At 51.0% G+C, this 14,631-nt stretch overlaps 1 protein-coding gene across 1 annotated transcript in view; it reads left to right on the top strand.

Annotated features, from left to right (window-relative positions):
* znf608 (zinc finger protein 608) overlaps window positions 1-14,631 on the top strand; it is a gene marked incomplete at its 3' end in the record, with an annotated part of 67,059 nt that overhangs the window by 41,889 nt on the left and 10,539 nt on the right. The window contains exon 6 of the mRNA XM_079251177.1: window positions 13,280-13,449. Coding sequence (XP_079107303.1) covers window positions 13,280-13,449 — 170 coding nt within the window. The remainder of the gene's footprint in view (window positions 1-13,279; window positions 13,450-14,631) is intronic.

Genomic DNA, 14,631 nt, shown 5'->3' with positions numbered 1-14,631 from the left:
CCCATGTTACCTATAGCAGTGAGGACACATCCCATGTTACCTATAGCAGTGAGGACACGTCCCGTGTTACCTATAGCAGTGAGGACACATCCCATGTTACCTATAGCAGTGAGGACACGTCCCGTGTTACCTATAGCAGTGAGGACACATCCCATGTTACCTATAGCAGTGAGGACACGTCCCGTGTTACCTATAGCAGTGAGGACACATCCCATGTTACCTGTAGCAGTGAGGACACATCCCATGTTACCTATAGCAGTGAGGACACGTCCCGTGTTACCTATAGCAGTGAGGACACATCCCATGTTACCTATAGCAGTGAGGACACGTCCCGTGTTACCTGTAGCAGTGAGGACACATCCCATGTTACCTATAGCAGTGGGGACACATCCCGTGTTACCTGTAGCAGTGAGGACACGTCCCGTGTTACCTATAGCAGTGAGGACACATCCCATGTTACCTATAGCAGTGAGGACACATCCCGTGTTACCTATAGCAGTGAGGACACATCCCGTGTTACCTATAGCAGTGAGGACACATCCCATGTTACCTATAGCAGTGAGGACACGTCCCGTGTTACCTATAGCAGTGAGGACACATCCCATGTTACCTATAGCAGTGAGGACACGTCCCGTGTTACCTATAGCAGTGAGGACACGTCCCGTGTTACCTATAGCAGTGAGGACACATCCCGTGTTACCTATAGCAGTGAGGACACGTCCCATGTTGCCTGTAGTGGTGAGGACACGTACCATGTTACCTATAGCAGTGAGGACACATCCCATGTTACCTGTAGTGGTGAGTACACATCCCATGTTACCTGTAGTGGTGAGTACACATCCCATGTTACCTGTAGCGGTGAGGACACATCCCATGTTACCTGTAGTGGTGAGGACACATCCCATGTTACCTATAGCAGTGAGGACACATCCCATGTTACCTATAGCAGTGAGGACACGTCCCGTGTTACCTATAGCAGTGAGGACACATCCCATGTTACCTATAGCAGTGAGGACACGTCCCGTGTTACCTATAGCAGTGAGGACACATCCCATGTTACCTATAGCAGTGAGGACACGTCCCGTGTTACCTATAGCAGTGAGGACACATCCCATGTTACCTGTAGCAGTGAGGACACATCCCATGTTACCTATAGCAGTGAGGACACGTCCCGTGTTACCTATAGCAGTGAGGACACATCCCATGTTACCTATAGCAGTGAGGACACGTCCCGTGTTACCTGTAGCAGTGAGGACACATCCCATGTTACCTATAGCAGTGGGGACACATCCCGTGTTACCTGTAGCAGTGAGGACACGTCCCGTGTTACCTATAGCAGTGAGGACACATCCCATGTTACCTATAGCAGTGAGGACACATCCCGTGTTACCTATAGCAGTGAGGACACATCCCGTGTTACCTATAGCAGTGAGGACACATCCCATGTTACCTATAGCAGTGAGGACACGTCCCGTGTTACCTATAGCAGTGAGGACACATCCCGTGTTACCTATAGCAGTGAGGACACGTCCCATGTTGCCTGTAGTGGTGAGGACACGTACCATGTTACCTATAGCAGTGAGGACACATCCCATGTTACCTGTAGCGATGAGGACACGTCCCATGTTACCTGTAGCAGTGAGGACACATCCCGTGTTACCTGTAGTGGTGAGGACACGTACCATGTTACCTATAGCAGTGAGGACACATCCCATGTTACCTGTAGTGGTGAGGACACGTCCCATGTTGCCTGTAGTGGTGAGGACACGTCCCATGTTACCTATAGCAGTGAGGACACGTCCCATGTTGCCTGTAGTGGTGAGGACACGTCCCATGTTACCTATAGCAGTGAGGACACATCCCATGTTACCTGTAGTGGTGAGGACACGTCCCATGTTGCCTGTAGTGGTGAGGACACGTACCATGTTACCTATAGCAGTAAGGACACATCCCATGTTACCTGTAGTGGTGAGGACACGTCCCATGTTACCTGTAGCGGTGAGGACACGTCCCGTGTTACCTGTAGCAGTGAGGACACATCCCGTGTTACCTGTAGCGGTGAGGACACGTCCCATTTTACCTATAGCAGTGAGGACACGTTCCATTTTAGCTATAGCAGTGACGACACATCCCGTGTTACCTATAGCAGTGAGGACACGTCCCATTTTACCTATAACAGTGAGGACATGTTCCATTTTACCTATAGCAGTGAGGACACGTCCCGTGTTACCTGTAGTGGTGAGGACACGTCCCGTGTTACCTGTAGTGGTGAGGACACGTCCCACGTTCCCTGTAGTGGTGAGGACACGTCCCATGTTACCTGTAGTGGTGAGGACATGTCCCGTCTTACCTGTAGTGGTGAGGACACGTCCCATGTTACCTATAGCAGTGAGGACACATCCCGTGTTACCTGTATTGTCGAGGACATGTCCCGTATTACCTGTAGTGGTGAGGACACGTCCCATGTTACCTATAGCAGTGAGGACACATCCCGTGTTACCTGTATTGTCGAGGACATGTCCCGTATTACCTGTAGTGGTGAGGACACGTCCCATGTTACCTATAGCAGTGAGGACACATCCCGTGTTACCTGTATTGTTGAGGACATGTCCCGTATTACCTGTAGTGGTGAGGACACGTCCCATGTTACCTGTAGCGGTGAGGACACATCCCGTGTTACCTGTATTGTCGAGGACATGTCCCGTGTTACCTATAGCGGTGAGGACACATCCCATGTTACCTATAGCAGTGGGGACACATCCCGTGTTACCTATAGCAGTGAGGACACATCCCATGTTACCTATAGCAGTGAGGACACATCCCGTGTTACCTGTATTGTCGAGGACATGTCCTGTATTACCTATAGCAGTGGGGACACATCCCGTGTTACCCGTAGCGGTGAGGACACATCCCGTGTTACCTGTATTGTCGAGGACATGTCCCGTGTTACCTATAGCAGTGGGGACACATCCCGTGTTACCTATAGCAGTGAGGACACATCCCGTGTTACCTGTAGCGGTGAGGACACGTCCCATGTTACCTGTAGCGGTGAGGACACATCCCGTGTTACCTGTAGTGGTGAGGACACGTCCCATGTTACCTGTATTGTCGAGGACATGTCCCGTATTAACTGTATTGTCGATGACACGTCCCGTGTTACCTATAGCAGTGAGGACACGTCCCATGTTACCTGTAGTGGTGAAGACACGTCCCATGTTACCTATAGCAGTGGGGACACATCCCGTGTTACCTATAGCAGTGAGGACACATCCCATGTTACCTGTAGTGGTGAGGACACGTCCCATGTTACCTATAGCAGTGGGGACACATCCCGTGTTACCTATAGCAGTGAGGACACATCCCATGTTACCTGTAGTAGTGAGGACACGTCCCATGTTACCTGTAGCGGTGAGGACACGTCCCATCTTACCTATAGCAGTGAGGACACATCCCGTGTTACCTATAGCAGTGAGGACACATCCCGTGTTACCTATAGCAGTGAGGACACGTCCCATGTTACCTGTAGCAGTGAGTACACATCCCATTTTACCTGTAGTGGTGAGGACACGTCCCGTGTTACCTATAGCAGTGAGGACACGTCCCATGTTACCTGTAGCAGTGAGTACACATCCCATTTTACCTATAGCAGTGAGGACATGTCCCATGTTACCTGTAGCGGTGAGGACACGTCCCGTGTTACCTATAGCAGTGAGGACACATCCCGTGTTACCTATAGCAGTGAGGACACGTCCCGTGTTACCTGTATTGTCGAGGACATGTCCCGTATTACCTGTATTGTCGATGACACGTCCCGTGTTACCTATAGCAGTGAGGACACGTCCCATGTTACATATAGCAGTGAGGACACATCCCATGTTACCTGTAGTGGTGAGTACACATCCCATTTTACCTGTAGTGGTGAGGACACGTCCCATGTTACCTGTAGCGGTGAGGACACATCCCGTGTTACCTATAGCAGTGAGGACACATCCCGTGTTACCTATAGCAGTGAGGACACGTCCCATGTTACCTATAGCAGTGAGGACACGTCCCGTGTTACCTATAGCAGTGAGGACACATCCCGTGTTACCTATAGCAGTGAGGACACATCCCGTGTTACCTATAGCAGTGAGGACACATCCCGTGTTACCTATAGCAGTGAGGACACATCCCGTGTTACCTATAGCAGTGAGTACACATCCCATGTTACATGTAGTGGTGAGGACACGTCCCATGTTACCTGTAGTGGTGAGGACACGTCCCGTGTTACCTGTAGCGGTGAGGACACGTCCCGTGTTACCTATAGCAGTGAGGACACGTCCCATGTTACCTATAGCAGTGGGGACACATCCCGTGTTACCTATAGCAGTGAGGACACGTCCCATGTTACCTATAGCAGTGGGGACACATCCCGTGTTACCTATAGCAGTGAGGACACGTCCCATGTTACCTGTAGCAGTGAGTACACATCCCATGTTACATGTAGTGGTGAGGACACGTCCCATGTTACCTGTAGTGGTGAGGACACGTCCCATGTTACCTGTAGCGGTGAGGACACGTCCCATGTTACCTATAGCAGTGGGGACACATCCCATGTTACCTGTAGCAGTGAGTACACATCCCATTTTACCTGTAGTGGTGAGGACACGTCCCATGTTACCTATAGCAGTGGGGACACATCCCGTGTTACCTATAGCAGTGAGGACACATCCCGTGTTACCTATAGCAGTGAGGACACATCCCATGTTACCTGTAGTGGTGAGGACACTTCCCATGTTACCTGTAGCAGTGAGGACACATCCCGTGTTACCTATAGCAGTGTGGACACATCCCGTGTTACCTATAGCAGTGAGGAAACGTCCCGTGTTACCTGTATTGTCGAGGACATGTCCCGTGTTACCTATAGCAGTGAGGACATGTCCCATGTTACCTATAGCAGTAAGGACACATCACGTGTTACCTGTATTGTCGAGGACACGTCCCGTGTTACCTATAGCAGTGAAGACACGTCCCATGTTACATATAGCAGTGAGGACAAGTCCCGCGTTACCTATAGCAGTGAGGACATGTCCCATGTTACCTGTAGCGGTGAGGACACATCCCATTTTACCTGTAGTGGTGAGGACACATCCCGTGTTACCTATAGCAGTGAGGACACGTCCCGTGTTACCTATAGCAGTGAGGACACGTCCCGTGTTACCTATAGCAGTGAGGACACGTCCCGTGTTACCTATAGCAGTGGGGACACGTCCCATGTTACCTGTAGTGGTGAGGACACGTCCCATGTTACCTGTAGCGGTGAGGACACATCCCGTGTTACCTATAGCAGTGAGGACAAGTCCCGCGTTACCTATAGCAGTGAGGACATATCCCATGTTACCTGTAGCAGTGAGTACACATCCCATTTTACCTGTAGTGGTGAGGACACATCCAGTGTTACCTATAGCAGTGAGGACACGTCCCGTGTTACCTATAGCAGTGAGGACACGTCCCGTGTTACCTATAGCAGTGAGGACACGTCCCGTGTTACCTATAGCAGTGGGGACACGTCCCATGTTACCTGTAGTGGTGAGGACACGTCCCATGTTACCTGTAGCGGTGAGGACACATCCCGTGTTACCTATAGCAGTGAGGACACGTCCCGTGTTACCTATAGCAGTGGGGACACGTCCCATGTTACCTGTAGTGGTGAGGACACGTCCCATGTTACCTGTAGCGGTGAGGACACATCCCGTGTTACCTATTGCAGTGAGGACACATCCCGTGTTACCTATAGCAGTGAGGACACATCCCGTGTTACCTATAGCAGTGAGGACACGTCCCGTATTACCTGTATTGTCGATGACACGTCCCATGTTACCTGTAGTGGTGAGGACACGTCCCATGTTACCTGTAGCAGTGAGGACACATCCCGTGTTACCTATAGCAGTGAGGACACGTCCCGTGTTACATATAGCAGTGAGGACACGTCCTGTGTTACCTATAGCAGTGGGGACACGTCCCATGTTACCTGTAGTGGTGAGGACACGTCCCATGTTACCTGTAGTGGTGAGGACACGTCCCATGTTACCTGTAGTGGTGAGGACACGTCCTATGTTACCTGTAGCGGGGAGGACACGTCCCGTGTTACCTATAGCAGTGGGGACACGTCCCATGTTACCTGTAGCGGTGAGGACACGTCCCATGTTACCTGTAGCGGTGAGGACACATCCCGTGTTACCTATAGCAGTGAGGACACATCCCGTGTTACCTGTATTGTCGATGACCCGTCCCGTGTTACCTATAGCAGTGAGGACGCGTCCCATTTTACCTGTAGTGGTGAGGACACGTACCATGTTACCTTTAGCAGTGAGGACACGTCCCATGTTACCTGTAGTGGTGAGGACACGTCCCATGTTACCTGTAGTGGTGAGGACACGTCCCATGTTACCTGTAGCGGTGAGGACACGTCCCATGTTACCTATAGCAGTGGGGACACATCCCGTGTTACCTATAGCAGTGAGGACACGTCCCATGTTACCTGTAGTGGTGAGGACACATCCCATGTTACCTGTAGCGGTGAGGACACGTCCCATGTTACCTGTAGCGGTTAGGACACGTCCCATGTTACCTATAGCAGTGAGGACACGTCCCATGTTACCTATAGCAGTGAGGACACATCCCGTGTTACCTATAGCAGTGAGGACACGTCCCGTGTTACCTGTATTGTCGATGACCCGTCCCGTGTTACCTATAGCAGTGAGGACACGTCCCATGTTACATATAGCAGTGAGGACACATCCCATTTTACCTGTAGTGGTGAGGACACGTACCATGTTACCTTTAGCAGTGAGGACACGTCCCATGTTACCTGTAGTGGTGAGGACACCTCCCATGTTACCTGTAGTGGTGAGGACACGTCCCATGTTACCTGTAGCGGTGAGGACACGTCCCATGTTACCTATAGCAGTGGGGACACATCCCGTGTTACCTATAGCAGTGAGGACACGTCCCATGTTACCTGTAGTGGTGAGGACACGTCCCATGTTACCTGTAGCGGTGAGGACACGTCCCATGTTACCTGTAGCGGTGAGGACACGTCCCATGTTACCTATAGCAGTGAGGACACGTCCCATGTTACCTGTAGTGGTGAGGACACGTCCCATGTTACCTGTAGTGGTGAGGACACGTCCCATGTTACCTGTAGCGGTGAGGACACGTCCCATGTTACCTATAGCAGTGGGGACACATCCCGTGTTACCTGTAGTGGTGAGGACACGTCCCATGTTACCTGTAGCGGTGAGGACACATCCCATGTTACCTATAGCAGTGAGGACATGTCCCGTGTTACCTGTATTGTCGAGGACATGTCCCGTATTACCTGTATTGTCGAGGACACGTCCCGTGTTACCTGTAGCAGTGAGGACACGTCCCATGTTACATATAGCAGTGAGGACAAGTTCCGCGTTACCTATAGCAGTGAGGACATGTCCCATGTTACCTGTAGCGGTGAGGACACGTCCCATGTTACCTGTATTGTTGAGGAAACATCCCGTATGACCTGTAGTGGTGAGGACACGTCCCGTGTTATCTGTATTGTCGAGGATTACCTGTATTGTCGAGGACATGTCCCATGTTACCTGTAGTGGTGAGGTCACGTCCCATGTTACCTGTAGCGGTGAGGACACGTCCCATGTTACCTATAGCAGTGGGGACACATCCCGTGTTACCTATAGCAGTGAGGACACGTCCCATGTTACCTGTAGTGGTGAGGACACGTCCCATGTTACCTGTAGCGGTGAGGACACGTCCCATGTTACCTGTAGCGGTGAGGACACGTCCCATGTTACCTGTAGCGGTGAGGACACGTCCCATGTTACCTATAGCAGTGAGTACACGTCCCATGTTACCTGTAGTGGTGAGGACACGTCCCATGTTACCTGTAGTGGTGAGGACACGTCCCATGTTACCTGTAGCGGTGAGGACACGTCCCATGTTACCTATAGCAGTGGGGACACATCCCGTGTTACCTGTAGTGGTGAGGACACATCCCATGTTACCTGTAGCGGTGAGGACACATCCCATGTTACCTATAGCAGTGAGGACATGTCCCGTGTTACCTGTATTGTCGAGGACATGTCCCGTATTACCTGTATTGTCGAGGACACGTCCCGTGTTACCTGTAGCAGTGAGGACACGTCCCATGTTACATATAGCAGTGAGGACACGTCCCATGTTACCTGTAGTGGTGAGGACACCTCCCATGTTACCTGTAGTGGTGAGGACACGTCCCATGTTACCTGTAGCGGTGAGGACACGTCCCATGTTACCTATAGCAGTGGGGACACATCCCGTGTTACCTGTAGTGGTGAGGACACCTCCCATGTTACCTGTAGTGGTGAGGACACGTCCCATGTTACCTGTAGCAGTGAGGACACGTCCCATGTTACATATAGCAGTGAGGACACGTCCCATGTTACCTGTAGTGGTGAGGACACCTCCCATGTTACCTGTAGTGGTGAGGACACGTCCCATGTTACCTGTAGCGGTGAGGACACGTCCCATGTTACCTATAGCAGTGGGGACACATCCCGTGTTACCTATAGCAGTGAGGACACGTCCCATGTTACCTGTAGTGGTGAGGACACGTCCCATGTTACCTGTAGCGGTGAGGACACGTCCCATGTTACCTGTAGCGGTGAGGACACGTCCCATGTTACCTATAGCAGTGAGGACACGTCCCATGTTACCTGTAGTGGTGAGGACACGTCCCATGTTACCTGTAGTGGTGAGGACACGTCCCATGTTACCTGTAGCGGTGAGGACACGTCCCATGTTACCTATAGCAGTGGGGACACATCCCGTGTTACCTGTAGTGGTGAGGACACGTCCCATGTTACCTGTAGCGGTGAGGACACATCCCATGTTACCTATAGCAGTGAGGACATGTCCCGTGTTACCTGTATTGTCGAGGACATGTCCCGTATTACCTGTATTGTCGAGGACACGTCCCGTGTTACCTGTAGCAGTGAGGACACGTCCCATGTTACATATAGCAGTGAGGACAAGTTCCGCGTTACCTATAGCAGTGAGGACATGTCCCATGTTACCTGTAGCGGTGAGGACACGTCCCATGTTACCTGTATTGTTGAGGAAACATCCCGTATGACCTGTAGTGGTGAGGACACATCCCGTGTTATCTGTATTGTCGAGGATTACCTGTATTGTCGAGGACATGTCCCATGTTACCTGTAGTGGTGAGGACACGTCCCATGTTACCTGTAGCGGTGAGGACACGTCCCATGTTACCTATAGCAGTGGGGACACATCCCGTGTTACCTATAGCAGTGAGGACACGTCCCATGTTACCTGTAGTGGTGAGGACACGTCCCATGTTACCTGTAGCGGTGAGGACACGTCCCATGTTACCTGTAGCGGTGAGGACACGTCCCATGTTACCTGTAGCGGTGAGGACACGTCCCATGTTACCTATAGCAGTGAGTACACGTCCCATGTTACCTGTAGTGGTGAGGACACGTCCCATGTTACCTGTAGTGGTGAGGACACGTCCCATGTTACCTGTAGCGGTGAGGACACGTCCCATGTTACCTATAGCAGTGGGGACACATCCCGTGTTACCTGTAGTGGTGAGGACACATCCCATGTTACCTGTAGCGGTGAGGACACATCCCATGTTACCTATAGCAGTGAGGACATGTCCCGTGTTACCTGTATTGTCGAGGACATGTCCCGTATTACCTGTATTGTCGAGGACACGTCCCGTGTTACCTGTAGCAGTGAGGACACGTCCCATGTTACATATAGCAGTGAGGACAAGTTCCGCGTTACCTATAGCAGTGAGGACATGTCCCATGTTACCTGTAGCGGTGAGGACACGTCCCATGTTACCTGTATTGTTGAGGAAACATCCCGTATGACCTGTAGTGGTGAGGACACGTCCCGTGTTATCTGTATTGTCGAGGATTACCTGTATTGTCGAGGACATGTCCCATGTTACCTATAGCAGTGAGGAGATGTCCGATGTTACCTGTAGCGGTGAGGACACGTCCTGTGTTACCTGTATTGTCGAGGACACGTCCCGTATGACCTGTAGTGGTGAGGACACATCCCGTGTTATCTGTATTGTCGAGGATTACCTGTATTGTCGAGGACATGTCCCATGTTACCTATAGCAATGAGGAGATGTCCGATGTTACCTGTAGCGGTGAGGACACGTCCTGTGTTACCTGTATTGTCGAGGACACGTCCCGTGTTACCTGTATTGTCAAGGACACGTCCCGTGTTACCTGTATTGTCGAGGACACGTCCCGTGTTACCTGTAGCGGTGAGGACACGTCCTGTGTTACCTGTAGTGGTGAGGACACGTCCTGTGTTACCTGTATTGTCGAGGACACGTCCCGTGTTACCTGTAGCGGTGAGGACACGTCCTGTGTTACCTGTAGCGGTGAGGACACGTCCTGTGTTACCTGTATTGTCGAGGACACGTCCCGTGTTACCTGTAGCGGTGAGGACACGTCCTGTGTTACCTGTAGCGGTGAGGACACGTCCCATGTTACCTGTATTGTCGAGGACATGTCCCATGTTACCTGCATTGTCGAGGACACGTCCCGTGTTACCTGTATTGTCGAGGACACGTCCCGTGTTACCTGTATTGTCGAGGACACGTCCCGTGTTACCTGTATTGTCGAGGACACGTCTCGTGTTACCTGTAGTTTTGAGGACATGTCCCGTGTTACCTGTATTGTCGAGGACACGTCCCGTGTTACCTGTATTGTCGAGGACACGTCCGGTGTTACCTGTATTGTCGAGGACACGTCTCGTGTTACCTGTAGTTTTGAGGACACGTCCCGTGTTACCTGTATTGTCGAGGACACGTCCCGTGTTACCTGTATTGTCGAGGACATGTCCCATGTTACCTATAGCAGTGAGGACACGTCCCATGTTACCTATAGCCGTGAGGACACGTCCCGTGTTACGTGTATTGTCGAGGACACGTCCATGTTACCTTTAGCGGTGAGGACACGTCCCGTGTTACCTGTAGTGGTGAGGACACATCCCGTGTTACCTGTATCGGTTAGGACACGTCCTGTGTTACCTGTATTGTCGAGGACACGTCCTGTGTTACCTGTATTGTTGAGGACACGTCCTGTGTTACCTGTATTGTCGAGGACACGTCCCGTGTTACCTGTATTGTCGAGGACACGTCCCATATTACCTGTATTGTTGAGGACACGTCACATGTTACCAATAGCAGTGAGGACACGTCCCATATTACCAGTATTGTCAAGGACACGTCCCATGTTACCTGTAGCGGTGAGGACACGTCCCCTTTTACCTGTAGCAGGTGGAATTGATCCACAGATTGACGTCCTAGAAGTAGGACGGACTCAGGGTTTGTCTCAGTTTGTGGTCTACGCACTGCGGTTTGTCTGCCACATAACGTCACACCATTTGGCAGCAGACGTCCATCGTTGACAGTTGATGACGTCACGATGGCATCGTCTCTTGCAGCATATGGAGCTTGTAAGTGGGCTCGTCTGCATGTCTTGATGTGGAATTATATTAACGTGTCTCCAGATGTCTCGCTTGCAGTTTGCAGTGACTGTGAAGTGAAGATGACGTCCAAACGAACCTGAAATGATTTAGTTTTTCTGTCTTTTCCAGGGGAGAACTCCGCATCGTTGTTTGATATCATGAGCAGAAATTAAGACTTGGGGGAAATCAATGTGTCGTTTATAGTTTTAAAAAAGCCTACATGGAACATCCCTAAATAAAAGTAACATTTTCGGCTCAATTTGGGTTGTAAACACACACACAGTGCAGGGAGGCGGTGATTTATGTGGGTTGGGACCGGGGGTGGATGAGGAGGGGGGACAGTGTCTATGAACATTTCTTCTTCCGTTCTCAGGGGGGGTTGCACCGGCTCAAGGCCGCTGGGAAACCAAATCTAGATAAGATTGTTGTTTGGGTTTCAGTCGAGGAAAACAATTTGCCCTCGGCCTTGAGTCCATAGCAGGTCTCAGGCTGGCAGCTCCAGACAGCCGAATGGGGGGGGGGGGGGTCAATTTCCACTGATCCTAGCAGACATCTTCTGCATGTTGTTGTCGATTCTGCGGACCAGCTCCGGGACCTCGCCCAAATGATCAGTATGGACCAAACTGGCATGCTGCTTACGGTCGAGTCCGGTCAACGCAAGAGTCTGTGCACTGCTAACTCGGCACATACCATTGCAGAATTCAGGCAACCTACCAGTTGTTGCCAGAATCTCACGGGTCTTGAGGTAGATCAGAACTCCGCCAGCGCCAATCTGTAGAATCCCGATCACCAATAATCCAAAGATGTAAACATCCTCCACATCCTCAGAGGACAGAACCGTCAGAGGTCTCCATCTGGCCCATGAGTCCTGAACGTATCCAGCCGCAAGCGTCCCCTCAGGACATGTGGGCTCCCCTCTGCCCGATCTCCAGGATGAGAAAATTTGATCAATTGCATTGAGAGACCAGCCGATCAAATCCATGATGTAAATTGAGTAAACAGTAAAGGGATGTAAAAAAGAGGCTCTGAGTCAGACAGGACAAAGTTGCAGGCCAGAGTGGGAGGGAGGCAAGGAAACAGGAGCAAAGAGAAAAGCGTCTGCCTTCGCTGAGAGCAGGAGTGGAAATGAAACATAATTTTCAGCTCTGGGGTTATTAAGTTTGTCATTGCTGGAAATGCCAATCGGATTGTCAGAATTTAAAATATGTAGAACATCTGCATGTAGCTGGTTTTTATTTTGAAGGGGAAAAACTTTCCTCAGCCGGAGGTCTGATTCCCATCCTTCCACCAGATGTTAATAAACCTCATACCGCCTGTAAGCTTCTAGTTCTGCTCCTGTGAAACTGATCAGCTCGTTGTAAATGTGCTGGGAAGCTAAACCCCCGTCAGCTGCTAGTTTTGGATTTTGGACATTTTGGTTTGACACGAACACGTAAGAGCTGAACTGGCTTGGAAAATGTGACGTTAGCTAGCGCCGTAGCGATGGCAGCTAGCTTTTAACCACCCAACATGGCGGTGTGACAAACAATTTGAGTCACGGAGAGTGGTTTTTGTGTACATAATATACTGTATATGACACGTAAATGCCAGGATTATGTAGTGTAGAAGATGTCCACCAGGGGGAAGAAGACACGTATCAGATTGAAAACAACAGCAAAGCAATGTTTTCAGTGATGAAAGTGGTCTCTCTGATCCGTTAGGGAATAAAGTTATTAAATATGTACCTGTGCTTTGTGTTCATCAGGTTTCCACTATCCTCTGTACGGTAAAACGGCGGGCAGGGAGGAGTCGGAGGTGACTCCGCCCAGCAGGGGCGGCGCTGTTAGCAGCAAGCAGATCAGCGAGGCGTCCTCGTCCTGCGCCGTGGAGATGCTGCAGCAGCCGAGCCTTCAGTACCGCGGAAAGTCACCTGATGTGAGACCTGATGTCTGTTTTCTGCTGACAGATCTCCCAGCCCACGGAGATAAGCTCCCTATGACAAATAATCCCAGCTACGCTTGTTACCATGACAATAGGGTCCCAGCTACACGAGTTGCCATGACAACCAGGTAGAACTGGGAAGAATGGCAGCACAGCTACACATTGGTGTTCATTCTGGTTCTGAGCTGCAAAGAAAACGAAACATTTCTGCAGGTGAAGAACATCAACGTTCAGGTTCTGCAGGAGTTTCTGCCTCCGTCCCGCCACACCTAACACACGTTACCCACAATGCACTGGGTATGCTAGCATGACAAACCAGCAGCGCTGCATGGAAACGCTCCACATCGCTCCGTAGCAACACTCCCTGGCAACACTTTACAGCAACACTCCTCTGCATCACTCTGTGGAAATGGTCCATGGAAACTCTCCGCAGTATCGTTCTGCGGCAACGCTCCGTGGCATCTCTTCACGGCAACGCTTCACGGCAACGCTTCGTGGAAACGCTTCGTGGAAACGCTTCGTGAAAACGCTTCGTGGAAACGGTCCGTGGAAACGGTCCGTGGAAATGCTTTGTGAAAACGCTTCGTGGAAACGCTTCGTGGAAACGCTTCGTGGAAACGGTCCGTGGAAACGCTTTGTGAAAACGCTTTGTGAAAACGCTTCGTGAAAACGCTTCGTGGAAACGGTCCGTGGAAACGGTCCGTGGAAACGGTCCGTGGAAACGCTTCGTGGAAACGCTTCGTGGAAACGCTTCGTGGAAACGCTTCGTGGAAACGCTTCGTGAAAACGCTTCGTGGAAACGCTTCGTGGAAACGCTTCGTGGAAACGGTCCGTGGAAACGCTTCGTGGAAACGCTTCGTGGAAACGCTTCGTGGAAACGCTTCGTGAAAACGCTTTGTGAAAACGCTTCGTGGAAACGCTTCGTGGAAACGCTTCACGGCAACGCTTCACGGCAATGCTTCGTGGAAACGGTCCGTGGAAACGCTTAGTGGAAACGGTCCGTGGAAACGCTTCGTGGAAACGCTTCGTGGAAACGCTTCACGGCAACGCTTCGTGGAAACGGTCCGTGGAAACGCTTCGTGGAAACGCTTCGTGGAAACGCTTCACGGCAACGCTTCGTGGAAACGCTTCGTGGAAACGCTTCGTGGAAACGCTTCACGGCAACGCTTCGTGGAA

The sequence above is a fragment of the Telmatherina bonti genome (genome assembly GCF_933228915.1).
Source record: "Telmatherina bonti genome assembly, chromosome: 13".
Classification (NCBI taxonomy): Eukaryota; Metazoa; Chordata; class Actinopteri; order Atheriniformes; family Telmatherinidae; genus Telmatherina; species Telmatherina bonti.
This window is presented reverse-complemented; position numbering and strand designations above follow the sequence as displayed.